The sequence below is a fragment of the Phaseolus vulgaris genome, chromosome 8 (assembly GCF_051622355.1).
Source record: "Phaseolus vulgaris cultivar YP4 chromosome 8, ASM5162235v1, whole genome shotgun sequence".
Classification (NCBI taxonomy): Eukaryota; Viridiplantae; Streptophyta; class Magnoliopsida; order Fabales; family Fabaceae; genus Phaseolus; species Phaseolus vulgaris.
This window is the reverse complement of record NC_143505.1, coordinates 17,037,309-17,061,370: the sequence shown is the minus strand read 5'-3', so window position 1 is coordinate 17,061,370 and position 24,062 is coordinate 17,037,309. Positions and strand designations below refer to the sequence as shown.

General features: G+C 30.7%; 1 protein-coding gene across 9 annotated transcripts; it reads right to left on the bottom strand.

The window, feature by feature from the left end:
* Positions 1-7,266: 7,266 nt before the first annotated feature.
* LOC137824496 (uncharacterized) lies at positions 7,267-23,818 on the bottom strand. 9 transcript variants are annotated; one of them, XM_090294315.1, is made up of 5 exons: positions 23,381-23,790; positions 22,647-22,708; positions 22,433-22,537; positions 21,054-21,205; positions 7,267-7,639 (listed from the first exon to the last, which is right to left on the bottom strand). In XM_090294315.1, exons 1-4 carry the CDS (start codon positions 23,607-23,609, stop codon positions 21,068-21,070), a joined length of 534 nt encoding a protein of 177 aa, XP_090150441.1. In that variant the 5' UTR covers positions 23,610-23,790; the 3' UTR covers positions 7,267-7,639; positions 21,054-21,067. The 9 variants fall into 9 exon arrangements, with proteins under 9 accessions (XP_090150441.1, XP_068486259.1, XP_068486263.1 ...); XM_068630158.2 differs by lacking the exon at positions 7,267-7,639 and adding an exon at positions 11,023-11,376; XM_068630162.2 differs by lacking the exon at positions 7,267-7,639 and adding an exon at positions 12,757-12,958.
* Positions 23,819-24,062: the final 244 nt, after the last annotated feature.

Here is a 24,062-nt window from a genome sequence, read left to right as displayed (position 1 = left end):
AGGATATTTTGAAGAGAAAAAAAACTACAACAACTATGGTCTCTTATCTTCTTGATGTGTTTGGTAGTCCAAACACAAAACCTTTGCTCACGTCAACTCATGGTTGGTTTAGTACAGGCAAATGGCAATAAATCATGTGAAACTTCTATACTCTACACTTTCTTGCAAGAAAAGAATCCCATGAACAATGAACATCCCTAATCAAACAATGAAGAACAAGTAAAATTCCCAAGATAGTGTGAGGTAGGTCACACATAATGCAATTTTATTAGAATTTAAGGTTGTATAAAAAGTTACAACAAAATCAAATAGTAAACAAGTCAAGTCATGATATAGTTGAGTATTTAAAATAAAGATAAAAAGAATAATAATATTCATTTTTGTCTTATTTATTTCAATGAGATTGATTCAACTTATTAGTTTGACTAGTTTAGTGTCCATTTCTATATGGTTAAATTTGATTTTGACAACATAGCATAATTGCACAAGCGTCATTGAATGCACTTTAAGAGACATTTGTGTTCCAAATAAATTGAACCATAATTTTAATTATTTCGTGTCATTATTATCGATAATATAACCAAATGGATCCTTAAAAAGATGACTATTTGGTTTATCTAAATTAAGTTATTTATGACTTAATGTTTTCTTTATCAAATATTTTCTTGAATATTTTATAGTTTTAATTTAATAGACAACCATTTTAATGCTAAATGCTAAAGTAATGTAAAATTAGCTAACGATTTTTTAACCACAACAAAAGTGTTAAAAACTAAAGTCATATAAATGATTGTCAACCTAAAGTTATACAATTTAGGTTCATGTAATTACAAAATCAAGTTTAAATTTAAGTATTTATTAGAAGAAAAAGAATTATTTGTATGAAACGGAAAGAATTGATTGTATTTTTTTAACTTTAGATAAATATTTTTATAGCAAAGAATAATAAATAAATTCATGTTGTAAAAGATACTATTATCAAAAGTTTAACCTTTTTGAGTCAAGTTTAGTTTTTAAATAAATATAATTTATTTATTTTCACAATTCAAACCCGTTAAAAAAAGCAAACAAGACTATTTTCAAAATATGAATCTATCAAAAGCAATCCAAAAACTTGTATTATTTGATTACATAATTTTGATAATATTATTATGGAAAACTATTTTTCTAAATATTTAACATGATTATACATACATAATATTCCTACTCAAAATCGTTAATTTATAAAATAACTACGTATTAATTGGTGTAGTTATACACATGCATCCATGTAAATTAAAAAAATTAGCCCCTAAGTTAGTTTTATAATCCAAAGACACATGAGTTTGTAATTATAATAAGCATGTTAGGGTTGATTTGAATGAATGGTGAAATAGCATGGGACTTGGTGGGAAATAGTTGTGATTGGATTGAAAAGATGAGTAAAATTGATTGAGATAATGTTGGAAGTGATGATGGTATTTCCCTTTTCCATCATTTGTGTTAATCTACTTTTTGAAAAGCCTTGGTAAGATGTCTAATAGAGGGTTTCTATAAGCACCTAGGGCTCCCATAAAGGTCCTACAAAGTGGAGGCAAGTGGACTTAAACAAGTTTGAGTGGTTTGTTTCATGCAAAAATAATGAGCAATGACCAAAGATTTTTTTTATTTTAATTAATAATGACCTCAGCATGATTGCTACTATCCCACTATTCAATCTCACGCTCGTCTAACCAATTACTCACTTCCACTATTCTCCCTCAATTTTCCACTTCTTCCTCTCTACTCTTCTATTATATTGTTTCACCCTTTTTCACACTTCTTCTTTCTTCCTCTTCACTAGGTTTCTTTCTTTAAGGAACAAGTTATTGAAGTCAAACATGGCCGTATAAAATTTAATTTCATTCATTTTAATCCAATATTTTGCGGTTCCATTTCATCTGTTTTTTGGAGATATTTTATTATTCTTCTCTAAAAAAAATTGTAAACTTATTAAATAAAATAATTATTATACCGTCAATGGGTTAAATGGTTGCAGAGAGCGCGTCAGTATATCATACCGACCAACGACACAAATTTAAACATATTAATTGAAGTGTATATTAGTAATAATGGTAATGTGAATTCTAATTGGAACACGTAACTTAATTAAGACCTAACAGAAAAAAACTTATTAGATACTATAAATAACACAATAATCAAGATAAATATATGTTATTATCATAATATTTATTGCATTCAAATATCGAATATTTACTTAAATGTCAGATAATCTTTTGTAAGTATCCTCCAATTGAGAGTCAAAATCGAATAAAAAAAAAAGAAGAGAGTTATAAAAAAAAAACCGACTCAATTGTTAGCGGATAAATACTAGTGTTATAATCCTAAAAAAACAGCTGAAAACTAAAATATAATATACTTTGTAATCATATTTTGATATTATGAATGTATTATAATTATAATAGAATAAATTTTAAAATATTTTTTCAACAGATAAATTTATATACTTTTTATTAATTTTAAATATAATATTATATTTTAATATAGTAAGTAGTTCAGTTCCATTTATTTAGTTCAGTTTGATTTGATTCTTGATTTTTAATTTGAATTTTAGCTGAATTTTTATTGTTTTATTAGTTTCTTGTTAGTTTGATTTTTAACATTCCTATTTCGGAGACAAGGGAAATCACGTCTGGGCAAAATGATAAAAGAGGTGATGTATTCTGCACACATTTTACTTTTGTACGTCAAAATCATATCACCGTTTCTAATTTAGCTATTTGAAAACACATTATTTTTTTTTAATTAGGGGATTATCATAATTTTGTTTTTCAATTTAGGAGAAAGAAACAAATTCATCTCAAATTTTTAAAAACTAAAAACATAAATTAACTTTTCCTCTACCTCAAAAGTTAGCTAATTTATTTTAACCCAATCAATTGTTGAGTCTTCAAATAACAAAATGAAAAGATGGTGTTTCTGCATTTATATATTTTTCTGAACCCGAAATGATAATGTTTTTCTTCTTTATAAGCATGTTAAAGAACAGTGAAGTATTCAGACCTGTAAAACTGATATATGGAGTTCTAATAAGAATCCACACCTGAAGAACTGAATCCACAGCGATAACGTTGTTCAGCATGCTGGGAACATACTTTTCCAATGGTACGCAACTAACACAACATGTCAACAAACATGTTCATTCTAATGATTCATTCCTTTTTTTTCACTTTTCTCACCACATTAATATTATCTTTAATGTTCCAATTCGGTTTTCTGCCTCAAGTCCAACTCTTATCGTGTTTATGGCTCAATCTTGTTTATGTTTTGATGGGCACTTTCCTTTTTGTGTGCGGATTGGTCAAAGGAATTTTATACCTTGTCCTTGGCGAAAACTTAGCAAAAAAAAGTTGGATGTGATTTTTCTTAATATCAGATCAATTAGAGATAAAAACTTAATAATTCAGTATATGGTATAAAATTGGAAAAAAAATTTAAAACTGGTAGAACTATTATTTTTATCGAATAAATATGAAATATTTTAGAATGGTTTAACCTAACTATTACACGGATTTTACAATCGAAACATGAAAAAAAAAAATTATGTGATAAGGAATATAATTGTAACTTTAGTTGAAATTTGAAAACTAAAAAGGGTTTGAAGAAAAGATATAAAAACACAAGGTTGTGGGACTTCATTCCGAAGAGAAAGAGTTTAAGCCAGAAATGTTAAGTCAAATCACCTACCGTTTTGAAATTCAGAATTTTATTATATATATACATTTTTTTTAAAAGTTTAGAATTAATTACGATTTTATTTTTAAAAAATATATTGATAAATAAAAAAAATAATGTATATAAATTAATATTGACATCAACTCTAAATAATATAAAATTATATTAAACGGAACATTTGTATTATGAATTTTTTACCTATAAAATTCATAAGTTATTTTATTGGGACATAGTTATGAATATGATAAAGGTCAAAAATCATGATTACTATTGGAGTGAGGTAATAACTTCTCCTACAAAATAACCCATTGTTTGGTGGTACTATCTTCTCCATTTATGATCTTGCCTGTTTATTATTGTGAAGCCATTAAATGAGTTCAAATTCCAAACATGTCTTTCAGTCTCGTTTGTAATGAGATGCTGAAAATGACAATTCTAATGATAACTCTTTAGTTTATTAATAATTAGAATATAATTTGAAATTGTCATACATTTTTTAGAGATCAACATTATGGATACAATATATTACCCCAATACATGCGTTCTAACCCATAGAAGGTGTTGATTGGCTTACAATTTTTTTTTTATAAAAAGCCTTTGGTTATTTAGTTATATTATAAATGGTACTGGTATTTCACGTTCACAATCCTGAAATTACAATAAAAAATTAATTAATGTGTACTATGTGATAAAGCAGAATAATTTTAAATTTATATTCCGTCACTTTGTCACTTTATTATTGATATATTTTATTTTGTAGTTTATTAAAATAACATTTATTTTCGTTAGGAAGATGAAACTTAGAGAATTATTGAGAAACTTTGTTTTTTTTTTTTTATCGAACGGTCATTCTACACATCAGTTTTCTCTCCCCAGACTTCCTGCTACTCCTTGGAGTCCCAGTTGCTTAATTACTGGGTCTTTTAAGGAATGTCAAATGAGGAGAACCTACAAAAGACACTCTGACGCTCAAGTCAGCAAATGATGTTAGAACACAATAATTAATGACGTACCTATTTTTTGAAATGTGCGCTATTTATATTATTTTAATAAACATACTTGTTGGGTTGTGATAGATGTGTATTACTTAGTTCTTAATGATGATTTAACTTTTCTGAACTTGATTGAGTGCATTTGAACCGAAAGTATCGATTATGGGAGTCGAGCCTTGACATTGACCGTTCGCCCGATACCAGTAAAATATTTTAATACAAATATATAAAATTTTGAATAATTGTGATTTTGTGAAAAAATTGACTGGAATATAGTTTGAGTGGCAGTATTAGGGGCATTTAGATGGATGATTGAACTTTAATCATTTATTTATTTGGGGGGCTTTAATGCTTATCTGCTAAACAAACTCATGTTGACAAATTAAATATTGTGTATATTGATTTTAACGATAAATTTTGTAAAAATGAACTCAAATCAAATTATTTAAAGCATGCCATGTTTTCATTTTATCGAAATTTCTCATACTTTTTTCAAACTTTCTTTTGGTTCGCACCAATAATACCACGTCTCGGGAAATGGAAGGTCATTTCAATCCTTGAAATCCTCCCACAAATAAGGCAAACAGAAAAAAAATTTAATGTTTTATTCATGAGTTGTCTTCATAATCCTTTACATTTAAATTCATATATATATATATATATGAAATTAATTAAAGTAAGATCTTTTTAGTGTTAGTATAAAAAATTAAGTTTGAAGTTATGGTGAATATATAATTAGAATTTTATTTGTTTTGTTTTATTTAACTATATTATTTCTTTAAAAAAAATTCTCACATTTTTTTTTCTAAATTTTTTAAATAGTTTCTATTTTTTTTATCTGAAGTCATATTGCATAAGATAACATAATAGAGAACAATTTGATCCAGATTTTTGTTTAAAGCAAGTTTTTATTTCTCTTATATTTCAAATTGTTCTTTTATTTTTGGACTTGTTGAGGTTTTATGGAATGTATGTGAGATCTAGGTTAGGTAGATGAATTTCTGCTAGTTTAAACTAATAATAATACCTTTTACTTGTGAATCAAAATCTGTATTAACAATTTGTGACTTTCCTAACCTGGTTTGGCTTTAATTCTTATTTGAGAAGCCCACAATTAAAGTTAAGGGAATTTAACATGTTTAAGTCTTTAGTAGAATTGAGAAGTTGATTCAAGTTAAAATATCTCAAAATTTAGTAGTTAGTCATAGTTGATGGATGTAAAAGTAGTTTTTTTTAATTTTTTATGTTAAACTAATTTAATATATGTATTTGATCTGTGTTGAGTGAAAATATTGAATTGTTTATATAAATGAGTCAATTTGATAAGTATTACAAAATAGAACAGACATGAACAAACATGAACAAAGATGAACACAAAAGAGTAAACTAAAGACAAAGGATATGAGAATGAATATCTCTTCTTTCTTATTATTCAAATCAAAACAAAAATTGTCTGAATATATATAAGTAGTACACTCATTCTAGGGTTTAACTAAAGAAGGAAAGAATAAATAATTAAATACTAGAATCATGACACACAAAGATAAAATAAAGGTTATTCCCCTCTATAAAGAGAAATAACTGATAATTAGAAAAGATACACCATTATTCTTCTTTATAAAGAGAAACAACTGATAATTAAAAGAGACTCCCAATTAATATTAGGATCCTTGTATAACTCTGGTATCCGTATCCTTTAATAATAAGTGAAATTCAAATGTTGATATTTAAAAATTCAACTTGAGATTATCTCTCAAGAAGGAATTGTAGTTGAATGTTTATTTGGAATTTGTTTATAGATAGTTGAATCATTTTGTTGATGTTATGAGTTATATAATAGCTATATATGACCATTTGATTGATGTTATTCACTTTGGAAATCACATTCGAGGTATTTTAGTTTGTTGACATTTTTTTTAAACTTGTGAGCAAGGTTAGTGTCTCTCCTGAGATGGATTTTTGCTGAAGTGATAAAATGGTCATTCAAAAGATAATGTGAACGAGACAAGACCTAAAGATGTAGCAAAGAGGTTAAACAAAACTATAGTCATACTTAATACATGAGCATGTAACTTTACATGATGTATTAGGAAGCAAAACAAGACTAAGAGACTATTTTTATTTATTGACTAGTATTTTGTTATAACAAATAGTGTATAGAGTTTTTAGTTTTGGATCCTAAGGTTCCAATATTATTGTGTTAATAATAGTTTGTACAAATATGGATAAAAATTTATATGCTTAGTTATAAATAGTGATACTTAAAGCTTGTAGAGACATTACATATAAAATGTGATTTTATCTATAATCTAAAAATTTATATTCACACTTATTGTCCGAACTTATTCTTTAATATAAATAATACTTGAATTTTTAAATCAAATATAGAAATAAGTATGTACATATCTATTTTTATTGTCTTAAATTACAAAAATACTCTTAATTTATTTAGAAAATAAATTATGTAATTTATATTTTGAAAATTATGTAATTACAATGGTTTAATATCACTTTTGATCCAATATTTATCACAATTACTCAATGTGGTCATTTAGTTTTTTTTTCTCAACATAGTATCCAATTTTATTTAAATGACTCAATTTGGTCCCTTTGATTAGATTGATATTGATGTTGTCAAAAGGGTGATGATTTGACATTTACAGATGAACACATGAAAAACGATTTAAAATAGTTGTACAATGGCACCACATCGCTTTGGAATCTACCATGTCACTCTTATCCTCTTCCTCGCTCAAGACGTCCTCCGAGGTTTTCGGCTCCGTGGTCTTCTTGGACCATTTCCTAGAAGATGTGGTATGAATAGGAGCCTCAGGTTGGTTCTTGTTGGCCTACGTTCAGCTTAGAGAAGCTTCCCATATCTCATATTGGGCCTTCACTGGGAATGCAAACTCTCTTTCTAGACCAGTTCAAACCTGGAAAGCAACACGAACTCATTGGAATCAGTGTCCTTCGCCATTGATTGAACCTATTTGTCGTAGAAAAGACACAATAATACTAAGAAATGATGGAAGATCCCAAAAAATGTGTGAATTGTGCATACAAATGGGGAGTTTGAACGAGAGGATTGGGTTGGAAAGGGAAAGTTAAGGTTTGGAGAAAAAAAGGGCAATAATGAATAATTTGGGAATTGGGGTCAAATGAAAAACGTAGAAGAGATCTTAATTGCTCAAGAATTTGATTTTCCATATTAGTGAAACTCTACAAGACTTACCTCACACTTACCACTTTCAAAATGGGACGAAATTTCTACAACCAAGATCAAAATTCATATTTGTTTTTTGTGGGATTGTGTTTTAAAGTTACTTGGATGTGATGGAGACAGAGGGTGGAAAAATGTATGAAGGGGACAAAGAATTTTGTAGACTTGTGTTGGTTTATGAAGTGGTGCGTTATGTTTTCTATGTCTAGTGTGTATGTATGTTTAACTTATGACATGTGAGTTATGATACTTGAAAGAAAGGGAAAGAGGAGAGAGTAGAGGAAAACAAAATAGAGGTTGCAAAATCGCATAATCAAAGAGAAAAAAATATTTTGATTGTCTACATTTTTCAGAGCCTTGCAACAAATTTCTGAAATAAAAGGGACCAATGTTTTTCAAAGTCTTACAACTAATTTCTACAACGAATGCGTTGTAGAAGTTGGAAATCGGATTTTTGCTTTTGTCTTCAATCTTCACAAGAGGGACTATAAAGGCCACACAATAATATATTTTCAACCTTAGAAAATGACCACAAAGGCCACTAATGGGTCTTTTATTTTTCGGCAAGCGGATCGAGTCAACTGCAGTACAAATGATAAGGGGTTGTTGTATCCTTAGGGACTAATGCTAATGGTTAATGCAACAAATGTGTCCTTCATTATAAAGTGTGAAAGTGATCATGAAAAGTTGTGCAAATAAGGATGATTCAAAAAGAAAATAAAGTTCGTGAGGTTAAAACTTGGTGTAAAAAGAAGATGTTCTTAGATGTATGAAAGTATTTGAATAAACTTTGTAAATCTCTTATACTCGACTAGTTATAAATAACATGAGATTCAAGTTCACTACTCTATAAGCCCAAATCAAGTTAATTCCTTAATCATTGTTATATAGAAATCAAACTACCATAATCAATCCCTTAACTTACAATAGTTTGTTTTTTGGAGTATTTTGAAGCATTTCATGTCAAACACATTCTCGAGTTTGAATGATTTAACTTAACTCAAAATAAGAAAGTATTTTCCAGTATCATTCAATTTCTAAGATCAATAATAGTGATTTCTCAGCTATCAAGCTTTAAGCGCAAATCAAATCAATGAACTTAAAGAAACATATGCATTTATAAATAATAGAGCACATAAATGTTACATTGTTCTTTAATCATAACAAGAGGAATTTAGCTACTCAAGTTAATGTTTACAAGACAACTCAAGATTGAATAGCTAACAACTAAGGACATATGACTTTGCATGGTGCGCTTAATTTGTCTATTCTTTCTTCACCTCATATAACCTTATTTTCTCTAGACCAAGCCTTTCTATTTACAATGTTGAGTGTTGGACTGTGTTTCACAATTGATTCGCTCAACACTTGGGGAATCCACTTAGAAAATTGGATTTTCTGATTAATTAATGTGTGCACTCAACTCATTTCCAGCCCAACCAACAAATTGACTTTCCTAGGTCTCAGGATTTCCTCTACGCTCAACGCTTGATGGTCATTGCTTAACAACTCATTCTTAAGTTTAAGTTCTTCTTTAACACATATTTGCTCAATGGTTCTTCTAGGAGCTCAACACTTCAAGAGCTTTGATTTGCATATCCTATGCCATCAATCCGCTCAGCGCTTAATGTATGCGCTCAACAGATGGTCCCATTTTTCTCATCCATGGCTTTGTTTATCTTTTTCCTCTAATTCTTTCAAGATTTCAATGCATCATATAATCATTATAAGTGGGAAGAAGTTAGTCTTTATACTAAATATTTTCTATTTTGCCCCATTTAGGTGCGCCTAAATTGATGTAATATCTAAGACTATTTGACACTTATTAACCACACAATATCCACCTGAGTTTAAAATGCCACATATGTACCATGTCTCACTCTATCATTAGTTAGAGTAACACGTTAATAAAAAGAGACCAAATTGAGTCATTTTAACAAAATTGAATACTACATTGAGACAAAAAAATTGAGGGACCATGTTGAGTAATTGCGACACATATTAGGACAAAAAGTGGTATTAAAAAATATAATTTACTCTTTGTTGTTTGATATTGAAGAGAAAAAAATATGTATCTTTTATACGTTGAATCTTTGACAGTACCATATTTATTTTCTTTTGATTTTATTAAAATCACGAGATTCAAATGAAACAAAAATTTCATATTCATTAAGATCAAGAACAAAGATAAGGATAAAATTTTACATAATAAACAATGAGAAATATAATCAAACACACATATGAGGAGTTATGATCCCCATCCAATTGTACAAAATTTGTTTGTCCAGTAATTTTTGTGTTGTCATTGTTGATGTGTCTCCACATAGAAAATAAAAATGGCTTAGTTAAATTTTAAGTCTTTCGTTAATTTGAGTATTCTTAATTGAGTTCATATTAAAAACAAAATTGTTCTTAAGTATCCCAAATCTTACAACTTTTTAATTAAGTGTCAAAAATATTTTATAAAACTAGTTAGTAAATATAAAAGGATATAACTATATAAATTATGTTATATAAATAAAATTTGTTTTTTAGAAGAGAATATAATATTATTGATGGCAAAGCCCCCAACCACACACAACCACATAATAAGAAGGGTGAAGACCAAAAGTCTGTTTATGGATTTATTTACAAATATGAGTCGAATTGGGCTTTTGTTTATCTTTGTAGGCCCAATCAAGATGACAACTCTAGGATGAAGAAATGTACAAAGCATATACTAGAGTTTTGGTCAAAAGAACACAAGAAGATTGAGTTTCGACTAACTAATCAACATTATTTTTGGGTCAAGCTTTAACTTAAATAAATTGTATAAAGTTGTTTAGGATTTTATGGGCCATGTATTGGGCCTAGTAGCATAAAATAATTGGACCAAATATTTGGGCCAAGTAACACAGGTTTTTGGGCTTGTATTTGGACCAATAGTAGAACATGTCTAGTTAGGGTTAGAAGTGGGCTTCTTTAAGCCTAATGTAACCCTAGAACGAACGTATAGGGCATAATATAGGACAAAAATTACCTTGGCAAGAAGCACATAGACGTCCACATGGCAGCTTAAGAGTGGAGAGGATTTAGCATGAAAGGTGTGAGCTACACATGGAAAGTATGAGTCCACATGACACCTTCTCATTGAAGAGTTTTATTTTAAATTTTCAAAATTTGGCTCCAAAATGTTCAACCCCTTCCACTATAAATAAGTGGGCAAATTACATGAAAAGATAGATTAATATTAGAGTTATGTTGCAAAATTGCAAACTTATAACTTTCCTTTGTTTTGCCTCTCCTTAGGTTGGACACCTTTGTTGACCTCCTCTCCCTTTTCCAAGTGATTAGCCCTCATCTATCACTCTCCAAAACACCTCAAAACACTCCAAGCTCCATGGAAATTATGAGTTTTGCCTTGGCTCCATTCCTCCATTGCTTTCGCCTCCAATTCGAAGTCAACTAGTGCTAGTTTCACAACCATGAATAAGAAACTCTATCATTTATATAATTATACTTTATATTTCTTAAAAATAATTAATATTCGTTGAAAAATTTAATGTTTCTATATTTTTCTAAAAGTTGTATATGTTTTTAATTTAAATAAGTCATTTTATCAAAAAATCAAAATGAGTATTGATCAAATTTAATTTTAATTATTTTTAAAAATATTATTTTTTACTTATCAATTTAAGCTACTTTTCTTTTTATAATTCTTATTGTGTATAATTTTCGTATATTGATTACTTCAATTTCTAATATTAAATCCTTTTAAATTTAAATTAAATACAAAATTAAAAAGTAACTCGAAAAAATACTCAAAATAGTATAGTAATTAATAGCTTCTATTAAATTAAAAATATGAAAAAGAATAAAATGAATTAAAGATAATAAGAAAATGTATTGAAGTGTAAAAGGTGATAATAAAAAATTAAATAAATTACATGCTACAAACCAGTTAAAATAACTTAGAAACTTAAAAACTCCTAAAATAAGTTACCAAACATTTTTATTTGGTCAAACAAACTTATAAATAACTTATTTGTTTTGTCAAATATACTACAAGATTACAAACAATGCATCACAGTAATATTCTATCTTAAATAAGATACAGTTACATTTAAAAAATATATAGTCCAAAATGAAAATAGGAAATTTATTTTTTTATTGGATGCACTAAGTTATGTCCTTTATATATATATATATATATTACCTAATACGGTCCTTACTCATCATCATTGGAAGATTAGTTTCTTAGTGCATATTTTTCTTTATTTGGGTCTAAAGCATTTATTTCCTTCATTAAATCTTTAGGTTTAACCATAAATTACTCCCACATGTCGTTATTTGGATTAAGAGATTAAGAACACCTTTGGATACAAATTACACACACAACAAACCCTAAATTACACAAGTTTAGTCTTCCAATTTAAAAGTTATTAAAAAGAGTATGACTAGGTCTTTTATTAATGATTATTTTTTATTTAAAATTATTTTCTTTATATATTTTATTTTCAAAGGATAAGCAATTACACAGCCATTGTGCTTAACAATGAGGAGTATGTGAGGTAATCTTTGCCACATATGATTCAAATGCAATTCAAATTACTCGATTACCTTTCAATCATGTGCACCATCATCTTCACATCCGCACCATTATCACTCTACGATTATGAACCATCATACCAACCTCAACAATCATACCACAAACAACCACACTTGCTAGCCTCATCAAACCTACCATCCCACCTTATGCCTAAACATTCCCACCTAGCCAAATTTTGGGGATTAGGGAAAAACATTCAATCATACCCCAATTATTTATGGGTCCATATGTAAACATAGAGAAAGAGCAATCTCAACCAATCTCACAACAACCATTAGGAGAGCATGAAATTGTTGGTCTTCTTATTGAAGTGTTTGATCCTTTTAATGAGAAAAAAAGATGATGTTGAATTTTAGGATGATGAAGACAAGAACCAACTAGATTTAACACCAAGGAACAAGTACAAGATGCCATCGACCATTTCCATATTCAAAACCATTGCACCTACAAGGTGGAGCTTTTAAGTCAAACAAAGTTTGTGTTGCAATCTGCTCATCCTGAGTGTGCTTGGAGATGTAGAGCAATCTCGTGTTCAAAATATCAATGCTCATAAATAATGAAGTTGGAAGATGAACACACTTGTGTTTCCCCCAATGATTTCACTAGACCATAAGAAGTTCTGGTCAAAGATGATTTCATGAAATTGTGAAGGTTAATCCATCAATACTAGTGTCAACGATTATAACTCACATCATACACTATTATAACTCACATCAAGTTAAGTATGGGCTACACAGTGAGCTACCAGAAGGTATGGCCGAGCAAACAAAGTGTCATTGGAAATGTAAAAGACAACATATCACGACAAATTGTTGGATGAAGACTACATATTCTTCAAGAGGGTCTTCTGAACATTCAAGTCATAGTCATGCATTAATGGTTTTTGTTACCGTAAGTTAGTTGTTTAGATTGATAAAATATTCCTATATGACAAATATAGATAGACTCATAATACCCATCACATTAGCTAGCTTGAAAGGTGAGATAGCTATTGTTTGGTTCTTTTTATTGAGGAACCTACTAGGTACATCATTCCACATTCGAACATTGCTTGTGTTTCTACTTCTCATAAATTGATGTATGTGTTTTAGACAAATTGTATTCCATGTACCATGTTGACATTAGTTTAATGAATACAATTTTAACTATTTTTTCTCTTAAAATTATTGTTCTTTATTTAACTATTTTATCACATAACAAATACAATTTTTTGCAAATAACATTTTAAGTTAATTCAAATTTAAATTTTTAAAATAGAAATAGTTTTACCTTTTTACGATTTGGTTAACATAGCTCTTAATAACATGGTAGTAAGTATCGTGCGACTCACGATACCAATCGCACGAAACGATACAGTTCATGCCTCCCACGATACGAATCACACAAATAATCGTTTTTGCTCATGTATCGCAAATGTATCGTGTGAATCGTAAGACGAATCGTTAAATCGGAGAATCGTTTCGTATAATAAATTGGAATTTAAAATCCTAATTTCAAAATTTTACCACGCGAACCTCTTCTCCTCTCTTCTTCTCCTACTCTACACAAACCTCATCTCCTCTCCTCCAACAACAACGACCATCAGACTCGTGACAACAAGAGGAGTGACGTCGGACAACAACAACTTTGTGGAATCGTGCAATTGTTGAGGCGTGGTGGTCGCTGGAGGCACGTGACTGTATGCACGGTGAAGAGAGTAGAAAACAGAGAATGAAGCAAAGTAGGAGCGCAAAAGAGCATAAAAGAGAGTGAAGCAAAAATTAGGGAGTGATTAACTACTTAGGATTTTTTTCTATTATCTTGGATTTTTAAAAATGTGTAAAACAAAAAGATAGGCAGATATTATAAGTGTACATGATTGTTTTGTTGTTGAAGAGGGTGTTTTGATGTTTGAAGAGGGAGCTCCAAGTAAAAAAAAGAAAGAGAGGTAATTATTTTTGTTTAGAACTTTTACAACTTACAACTTACAACTTGAAAGCTCAACAAACTAGAACTAATTAAATTTATTTATTTTTGTTTTGCTAATATAGGTCCTAGAGATTTAAATACTAAGACCAATAAAAATGAAAAATCCATAGGAGATGAGGAAGACATTGAAGAACTTTTTGTAGACGATGAAGATTACTTGAGTAATGTAGACGTTGGAGAGGAAGACAATGAAATATGAATGACTATGATAATTGCATCTTTGCATGTTTACATATCTTATATATTGAATTATATGTTACATTTTTTAGTGTTTGTGAATCTTACGATTCACAATACGGAACGATTCACGATTCAGAAAATCAAATCTCTAATACACTACTTGTATCTCAATTCAACTACCATGCTTAATAATACTTGAAAAAATATTCAAAATCACAACCTTCGAATCAAATTTTATTGAACAGAATTAATCCAACAACAATAAATGCAAACATATCTTATTGATCATTGCTTTCCTTCAAGGCACATTGATCAACAATATGTATAGTTGCACAGTTGTCCATGCTTTGTTTTTTCTCCAGGTCACATTGATCAACAATTTCTACAGTTGTTGCACAATCATCCATACATTATTTTTCTTCACAATACACTAATCAACAATTTATACAATTTTACAATCATTCGTAATTTACTTTGTAACAAAGTATACATGCATACTTTACTTTGCTTCAAGGCATATTGATCAACACATAAGAATCTCACTAGCACCAATGCTTTCATAATAGTGCATCCTAAGTGTATCTACACTAGTGTATTCATTATAGTAGATCCTATCTATATCATTGCTTTAACAACGCACACAGATCATGCTTATTTGTCATTTAATAATTGTTCAACTATAAATTGAACCATCTACCTATTTAAAACCATTGCATCAAAACACACACTGATAAACTCATAGATCACAATCTAATTAGGTATGATGCTACTAAAATATTAATAAATATCCATGTATGTTAAATGATTGTTAGTAAGTTTCAATCTTCTTTTAATACAATAATTAATTGTACACTAAGTTTAAAAGATCTACAAAAGAAATTATGATGCTTTTAAACTCAATTACTGCAAACTCTTCCACAAATTTCAACCTCATCACTTCCACTACTTCGGAAGACTTCCAATGGGCCATCATAATGTAAAGTCGAAATGATTACGGTTTAACATACAAATGTTGCAACCCTAGAAGAATAACAATCCAACACAATTGGTCTTTCGATCAAATATTTCACAGCATAACAAAAGTATTACAATATGAAGATCGTAAACAAGTCCTGAAAATCAACTACCAACATTCGGTTTTAGTTCTTAATAAAAAATTATGCACAACTCAATACAAGTAAAAATTGATGTTGATGTGTCACAAAAGATCAATCATCAAAAAAGGACTCAACTTTTTCAGTCAAGCGTGTACCATGAAGAATCATGGGACAACATCAAATTGTTTGTCAAAACCAACAATTTACATAGAACAACACTTGATGATGGTTTGTAACTTACTAGACAATATCTACATCGACCAACAATGTATAATAAAATTCATACTTGAGTGAGTATATATCCATTTGATTTTAATTGTATTTATGTTCTTTCCATTCACGTACATTCTTTCATGCACATTTAACTCAAATTAATGGAATTTATATTACTCTTAAATAAATATTTAAATGTTTCTTCATTAAATATAATTTGATATGTTGTTTAAATAAGCTTTTTCCAAATATTATTACATAAACTTATTAATATATTTGAGTAATATATAAAACACATCCTATCTTAAATAACTATTCCATGCCAATTTTAAATGTGATCCTGAACAAACTGAAGATCCAATTCAAAGTGTGTGTTCTTGAATGCATTATAGGATAACAAACAGGAAGACGAACTAGAGAGACCTGATGGTTTTAAATGTGATCCCAAACAAAGTGAAGATCCAATTCAAATTGTGTCGTTCTTGAATGCTTTATAAGATAGCAAGTAGGAAGATGAACCAGAGAGACCTAATGGTTTTAAATGTGATTCCGAACAAAGTGAAGATCCAATTCAAAGTGTGTCGTTCTTGAATGCATTATAGGATTCACACTGAGTAAGACCACTCCAAAATTGTTCAAATAAATGTTGGGTGGAGATGTAAGAATGTGAAGTTCTGATTGTAACGATTTTTAGCCATAAAATCTCTACAGAACAACAATTATGCAACGTATTCAACTTTTGTGCTACTTCTAGAAACAACTTTTTGTTTATGGGACGACCACGACTTGATCAATATTAAACACAATATCATGTTGTAGATTTACCATCGTTTATATCATTTCCCACTCTGAATCACTAAAGCCCGTGATTTTAGAATTGACGCTTTGTTGAATGAGTAAGCCATGATGCATTGTTCCTTTAAGATAGCATAACATTTGTTTTATTGCTTTCTAATGGTGTTCTTGAGGAGCATGCATGAACTGACACACTTTATTAACTACAAAGGAGAGTTCAGGGCAAGTAATAAGGATGTACTAAAGCACCTACAATAGATAGAAACATCGAAGGATCTGAGAAGGAAGCAAAAACATCTTGTTGAAGTTTCAGAGACGAGACCATAGGAGTATGTTGAGGAGTCAGCCATGTGAGTCCTATGCACGAGGTTCGAATATATCAACTCTGAGATAAATGAAGTTTACCATCTTTGAGGGTGAATACTTCAATACCAAGAAAATGATGAAGTCTACCAAGATTTTTTAGGGCAAAAGAAGAGCTGAGAGTGGAAATAATGTGTTATCTCAATAAACAATGATCTTGTGATTATGATGTCATCTACATATATTAGAACAAACAAGGTTGAAGATTTAGTGAAACAAACAAACATAAATGTGTTACTAGTAGTATAATGAAAACCAAAGTTGTTAAGAGTACTACTTAACTTTTGAAACTAGGACCGAGGTGCCTGTTTGAGGCCATAGATTGCTTTGTGATGTTTGCACACAAGATTCGGATTGTCAGAAATGAACCCTGGGGTTGTTGCATATATACTTATTCCCTAGGATCTCCGTTCACAAAAGTATTGTTGACATCGATATGTTGAATTGGCCACTTGGAAGAAACCACATGTGCTAGTACAATCCGGATAGTTGTTGGTTTCACCACTGGACTGTATGTTTCATTGTAATAAATTCCTTTTGTTTGACTGTAGCCTTTTGCTACTAAACATGCTTTATGTCTCTGAAACGTGCCATCAACATTATACTTGTTTTTAAATTCCATTTACAGCTTACACAATTCGCTCCCGCTAAAAGAGAAGTAAGCGTCCATGTGCCATGATTGACAAGAGTGGTGTATTCATCCATCATAGCTTGAGACCATTGCTTTGATGATAAAGTTTCTTAACAGTTTTAGGTTCAAAAAGGACAAATGACAGAGACATAGTATATAGCTTTGTTTAAAGATTCTTGATTTTGCTCTAGTAGTCATATGATGAATATTGAGGGGAGGATTGGGATTAAGGATATTAGCAGAATCAGAGTAGAACGAGAAGTGGTAGAATGTGTTTGTGAAGGTGAGTAGTTCATAGAAGAAGGAATAACATCAGTAGTAGTATCATGCATAGTACTCACAACAATCAAAGAAGGAATAGTAGTAGACAACATATCATCATTGTGAGAACTAGTAATGAAACCATAAGCAAGCATGAAGTAAGGAGCACACATCATTAAACACTACATGAGGAGAAATATATGTTTCTCCATTTGAAGAGAGACATATATATCCCTTATTATGTAAACTATATCTAAGAAACAAACAACATGAAGATCGAAAATCTAATTTATGTTTATTATAAGGTATTAGAAGAGGAAAGCAAGCACAACCAGATGTTTTAAAATTTGGAGTAATCTAGATTAGTATTGAATAACATGTGATAAAGTGTTTTACCATGCAAAGTGGAGGAAGGAAAAACATTAATAACATGAGTTGCGATGATGAAGACTTTTGCCCAAAACTTAACAGCAGACAACATGGTGAGACCCATGTCGGTTATGTGACGATGTTTCCTTTCTATGGCCCCATTTTGTTCGTGTGTGAGGGAAAATTAGACAATGATGAATGGCATGATCATTTATAAAAAATTTAGAGACAATAAATCCCTAGCATTATTTAGTTTGTATAGCTTTTTAGTTGAAATCCAGTTTGATTTTCGGAGAAAACTTTGAAACGAGTTAACGTTGCTAGAGCTTGAGATTTAGTATGTAACAAGTATGTCCATGTATATTTAGAGTAAGCATCAAGAAAAGACATATAATACTTGGCCTTGTTTGAAGCACAGGTTGGACCCTATATATTAATATAAACCAACTGTAAAGGCTAAGTATAGACAATGTTTGATAAAGAAAAGGAAGTTGATGAGTTTTACCAATAACACAAGCATCACATAAAGCAAGTTTATCATCATAGTAAATATTACACTAGTTCAAAATCTTTTGAACAACCGAATAACTACAATGACCAAGTCTAGTGCACCACAAATAATTGGTTTTACAAATTTAAAAAGTATAGTTTGAAGTAATAGTAGATGAACACAGATCGGGAAACACTTATAGATCGTCTTTAATTGTGTCGTGAAGTAAGCTTTGTTTGGTGCCTTGATGTTTAACATAGCATGAGTTAGGATAAAATTCAAAAATAGACATTGTTACCGTGAGCCAATTTGGATACACTAATCAGATCTTTGTTTATCTCAAGCACATGTAAAAGATTATTTAGAACAAGTTTAGCATGAGTATGTGGTGAAATATAATATGCAAAACCAATATGAGATATATGCATACTTGTTCCATTACCTAGTTGAACTTTTTTAGTGTCGTGGTATGATTTCTTATCATTGAAAACGGATGGATCATTGCTTATATGGTGAGACACACCAATGTCAGGGTACAAGATAGAAAGGATTGAGTGCCAAGAATGGAAGATTCACACAATCTTGATTTGTTGAAGATGAAAATTGAGATAGATTGGCTTGGAAAGGAGAGGAATTAGCATGTACATGCAGGTGCCAACAATGTGTTGCAGTGTGACTAATCTTTCCACAAAGTTGACAACGTGGTCTGTGATTCTTCCAGGATGAAGAAGCGGTTGAATTCCAAGAGTTATGCTGAGGTGGTCTTGCACTAGAAAACCAAGAAGAATTAGGAAATGATGGTGGTCGTGAAGCATGTGGCCACCACGAGAAAAATTTATGTTGAACATAGGTCGCTGAAACTGGGACTAATGGTAGGGAGGAGCAATTGTCGTCGTATTGGCTTGAAGGTAGAATGAGAGAGCTTATGTTTGTCAAACCTTTCTTCTTGAGCGAATAATACGATATCAATCTTGTCTATAGTGTATGGGTCAGTGTGGGATGTGACAACAATAATGAAAGGGTCGTAGTCTTCAAATAGCCCATCAAGAATACTATCAATGTGGTCTTCCGCAAAGATAGGAACACCCATTGCTGCTTGAATGTCCACAAATTTCTTTATGTCCTGAAGGTAAGAGGTGATATACCTATTGTTCTTGGGATTCTTAAGTTGAAGTTTGACTTTCTTGATTTTGGCTCGAGTATGAGAAGCATAATATGTCTCAAGTCGCTGCCATATCTGAGCGGAAGAACGTAACCCAACCATCTTGGTGCGAACATAGGGTGCCATTAAAGCAAGAAGCCATGTGACGGTCAGTTGGTGTTGACGATATTGAAGGAAAGCCGCAAAAATTGTGCAATTGGATTGATCATCAGAGGTTGTGTATTGAGATGGAACATTCGTGCCTTCAAGAAACTGCATCAGATTGAGACCATCAATGGTAGCAAGAATTTGTTGTTTCAAGAGCAGGAAATTGTCATCATCAAGCTTGAGCAAAAGCGGTGTTGCAAATTGATGAAGGGTAGAGGAAGGGGAAGCCATCGAAGAATGTGGCGGACAAGACACAGTGTTAATCATCGAGGAGGACAAATCAGGCAAATCAAAGGTCATGAAGTACGAGAAAAATAGCTCATGATACCATGTTAACGTGAATCAAATGAATCATATGTAAGAAAGAAACAAATGCTATTCATTCAGCCAAACTCTGAGATAGAGAAACGTTTGTTATATATAGATGACACAAGCGTGTGTCTGATATGTCTATATAACTACTTTGTTATACTTTGTGTCTGCGTCTGCTTCTTTTGTTGCGTCTATTGTTGGCTATGGTTAACAATGTGCAAAACAATTTATAACTATTTTTTTCCTTAGCCTCAGATGATTGTAGAAAGAAAAACAATTTCCCCCTAAAATTTAAGCAAATCCAAACATGCTTTGACTAACATCTATACAAATTCACCAAAAAAGAAGAAAGAAAACTAATATATATGCAATGGAAAATGTTTGCAATGACTGGGTTCAAGGCTATAATATGATCTAGAAATGGAAAATGTCATTCACATAAATGATGACAATTTCATCTATCAAATTTATAGCTCAATAAAAAAATATTGACACGAGCACAACTTACACGGAACAAATGTATAATGCAGAATTTTAGAGGTTTAGAATACCTTACTCTATGTTGTTACTTGTATTTGTCCATTATCTTTCTAGCTTCTTCCACTGGATCATCCATAGGAGTGGAGGTAGTTTCTCCGTTCCCTCTAGGTCCTTGATCTTTATTGAATGCTAGGTATGCAAAGTATGAAAGTCCTATAGTGGCCTATCAAAGAAGAAATTCACTTGGATTAAACACAGCATATAGCAGTGAAGTGAACAATCACCAAAATTTAGGATACATTCAGAATTTTTATTTTTGTGAAAATACATTCAGCTTCAAAGACAATTTCAAGGGGAACAAACATCCCTTTTCCTATGTAAAGTTTCTTTCAGATACCCTTGTATGGCTTGTATTTAATTGTCAAAACTGCTATCCATAAACAAAACAACATATAGACTTTTGAAATCATCATAAGAGAGCCATGTACTCGACCAAAATGGTCAATGGTGTACTGATGACCACATTTTACTGGAAGACAAGACAAGAAAATTAAAAACACAATTTGCCACTGTATGTCATGGCTGAATAATGCAAGCTGCACAGATTGATACATATAACTTTATCAGGAAACATATATAGCTGCATAAAATTGCACATGCAACTACATGATTTCGACTGGTTACTATTTAAACCCTTTTTTTTCAATAACTGTTTATAGCTACTTGTGTAATTTGTCAATTGGAAAATAGCTACAACAGATGCAAACATTTCATCTCAATGGATAGAAATTGTTGAAACTATCAGTGAAAAAATAGGTCACGGAAGTGTCCTCAAAACGTATTGAACATTGATTGTCACTTTGACAAAGGAAAAGTCCTGTCCGGGAAATATTTACTAGTTTTGTCATTTTTTATTTTGTCAGCTCCATCCAGCAACCCACTGCCTTCATGTTCACTAAGTCTCTCAAAGGTTCTTGAGTTCATGACATTTGTAATAAGCTTATTATACTTATGCTCTAGTTTGAGGAAGAGTGTTAAAGATATAATTTGATTATATGTTAGATTTTGATTTGATTACATTAAATAGGAAGTCATGATATAATTTAATAGGGAAATCGCAGAGTGGTACCATCCTTTGTGATAAGTTTTGTCAGTGTCAGTGATCCTTTTATCATAATTGATAGCCTCACCCAAAATTATTAGACTATAAAACATGGTTTTGGCACTGTTGAACCATGGAATCGATATTGTGACCTAAATTTGTTGATTCCTTGTCAACACAATATAAAACAAGTTTGTCTCTCAATATTGAAGCGGCAGTAGTAAGCAAAAATTGACTTTACCATCATGCATGACCATGACACAACTGATTTCATGCTAAGAATCTGTATTATAAAATAAAATAAGAATCCTCAAATTTTAATTTGATAACGTAAGTCAGATGACTTACCAAGATAAAGAAAGCAGTAGAGAGGAATGCCTTGAGTACAAAAAGCGTAACACTCAAAGCCACAATTGTTACTGAAATCCTTGCTATTGGCCTTGGAACAGAATTCTAGCATCAGAGTAGAGAAACACAAAAATCAGTATTTTTAACAAATTTGAGAGGTGGGCTTGAATATATCTAACAGTAATATAATGTTTGAAGGGAAATTCTGACTTACAGGAACCAGATTAGTCCCTGCCTCAATTCCATCCCTTCCAACTCTCCATGCATTCTGCAGAACTATTTCATAATCACAGCAACAGTTGAAACAAAAGACAAAATGATCAGGCTTCTTAGAAAAGCAAAAAAATGGTAAAAGGAAGTAGGCAAAATAAATTGACCAGAATTGATACAGAACAGCCCAGCAAAAGATCAATGTTCCCCATTCAAAAAGTGCAAAATAACAAGGTACTCTAAACCTGCAACAATTCATAATAAAATGATGTTTTCCTTTCAATAAAGATGGCACTTAATGACCATTTGCCAGCATCATGTTGACCCCTCATGAAATTAAGAAAAGGCATGCAATTACCAGGTTTAATCAATAATAGTTGCTATCATAAAAGGATCATATCATCGACATAGTCACAAGTATAGGAAATTTGTTGTTAAAATAGCTGCAACGAAGAAAATAATCTGAAGGTTATATTGATAGAGGTGACTCAAAATTTTAACCACAAATTGGCAAAGGAGATAAATCATATGCATTAAACCCATTTAACCAAAAACTATCTCATTTTTAATATTTCTAACTTCAATAATAACAGTTTCTTCACTAACATCCAGCAATCATCTTCTTATCCACGAAACTCTCTGCTAACAACAAAACCCCTAAATCAAACTTAAAAATCACCACCCTTCACCTTTTCTAAACATATAAAAAATAATTCAATAAAGAACAATGAGGCCAACCTTTAAGAAAATTTGATTGTGCTGCGAAAACTACAAAAGTGGGACGAGGCTTCTGCGTTCTGGAACTCTTGAAATGAGTGATTGAAGGGAAAGGTTGATTCTTTAACCTCAAAAGGGGATTGGGTAACCGAAACTGATGATGGGAAGGAACCAAGGTTTGGTTTTGGCGGCAATTCGAAAAACCAGAAGCCACAAAACAAAAATTGCGAACAACAGTGGAAGCAGACATTTTTTCTCTGTCTCAAATATATTAACTTAGAAAAAAAATACTTAAATTACTTTCATTCAAAGAAGCTGTGGTTTGTTTGAGGCACACATTGTGGAAGAAGAAGAAGAAGAAGTGCACTGCAAATGGAGGTGAGTTGCGACAAAGTGAGGTAGAAGAAAGAACATAGTAGCATTGTAGTCCTTTGTTCTCAGCCTCACAAAGTTGGGCCCATAAGATGGTCTTCAAGCCCAAGTATTTGTATCCCTTTCTTGTGTGAAAGGAAAATGAAAAAAAATAAAATAAATAAATATATATATATATACTAACATTTAAAAATCATAAATATATAAAAAAGAAATTATCCTTATATTCACATTTGTTTAATTTTAAAACACACATTTATGTTTTCTAAATCTTTAATAAAATAATAATCGCATCTTATTTAGCATTTAAAAGGTATTTTACCTTCTTACA